This window comes from Mus caroli, chromosome 8, assembly GCF_900094665.2.
Source record: "Mus caroli chromosome 8, CAROLI_EIJ_v1.1, whole genome shotgun sequence".
Lineage (NCBI taxonomy): Eukaryota > Metazoa > Chordata > Mammalia > Rodentia > Muridae > Mus > Mus caroli.
The window spans coordinates 17,161,145-17,162,442 of NC_034577.1; the positions used below are offsets into that span (position 1 = coordinate 17,161,145).

General features: G+C 40.4%; 1 protein-coding gene across 1 annotated transcript in view; it reads right to left on the bottom strand.

The window, feature by feature from the left end:
- The window catches only part of Polb (DNA polymerase beta), a 27,590-nt gene that overhangs the window by 13,050 nt on the left and 13,242 nt on the right, over nt 1-1,298 (bottom strand). Inside the window, exons 5-6 of the mRNA XM_029480687.1 lie at nt 1,188-1,260; nt 760-845 (exon numbers count right to left, since the gene is read on the bottom strand). Coding sequence (XP_029336547.1) covers nt 760-845; nt 1,188-1,260 — 159 coding nt within the window. The remainder of the gene's footprint in view (nt 1-759; nt 846-1,187; nt 1,261-1,298) is intronic.

A 1,298-nucleotide genomic window follows, 5' to 3' on the forward strand; every position in this document is an offset into this window, starting at 1 on the left:
GGACGTCCCTCTTGATGTTTTACCCAATGTCCTCTCTAAACACAATCTTTGGCTATGTTTAAGATAAACTCTGAAATAGTATAGATTCCTTTAAAAAAAACAAAACTAAACTAAAGCTATGAAAACTGTAACAACCCCCTAACCCTGAGGTTAGGCACAAAGTACTACATACAACTCTCTGACAGTCAGTGTGCGTCTTCCTGAGAGCTCCCACCACTCTTCCTTCCTGTGGGCGCTCANGCTACAAGTTATGAGTTTTTATTTGCAAGACCTATGTGATACTGTTCGTGGCATATTTTTATCTCTAGACGCTGGCTTATCATGGAAAACAGTAAGAGAACACACAGGTGTTCACATCTCAAGAGTGGCTCTTGTCCCCATGCCTACCTGTCACCAAAGATCTCCTTCACGTTAGCTATTCATCCGTCTCACTTTACTGAGTTATGCTTTATTTATGAGTTATGAGTTATTTTTTATGGTGTGAGGAGCATCAGCAGATTCCACTCCCAGAGACTCACTCACTCATTTGTTCCCTCACTTATGTTTAATTTGCAGCAATACTCTGTGTGTATGCATGTCTATATATAAAGATTAAAGTAAATTTCAGGGTTAGGGTTATAGCTTAGTGGTAGAGTCCCTGCATGAGGCCCCGAGTTCAATCCCCAGCACCATAAACAAACAAAATCTATATGGTGAAAATACCTAACCATCAATTAGAAAACGATACTCCTTCTGGGTAAGACGGATCACATTTGGTTATCCATTCCGAGGTACCTGTTTGCTGGATTCTGACGTGAAGTTTGGGTGGGTCAGCAGAACGTCCATGTCTCCACTCGACTCTGCGCCTATAGTAAAAAAGAACACAGACTGAATTCTCTATGTAAACCTACTAATTAGGCCAACCTAGAGTGAAATCAAAGACACACGCACAAGGGCCCTACTTCCAACAGGGTAACTTTCTACTACACTGTAANTGGTATCTCAAATGAGTTAAAAGACTTCCATTGTCTGCCAATCACTCAGGTGCAATGACAGAGACAACAAAATATGGGATAAACATGCCCAAGTGGACTTAACTAATACTACGGGTCTTAGGAAGCCTAGGAAGTGACACTAATCACACAAGTCTGTCACCCACAGGGAACCTTAACATCAAGCCATGAATAACAGAGAATGAAGTATGTTACCTCTTCTGAAACTGCCACAGACTGTAGCAATGTACTCAGAGTCCACTTTTTTAATTTCATTAAGTACAATATCCTAATAGAAAAAAATTGAAGTCAGTATTCTAACAACAG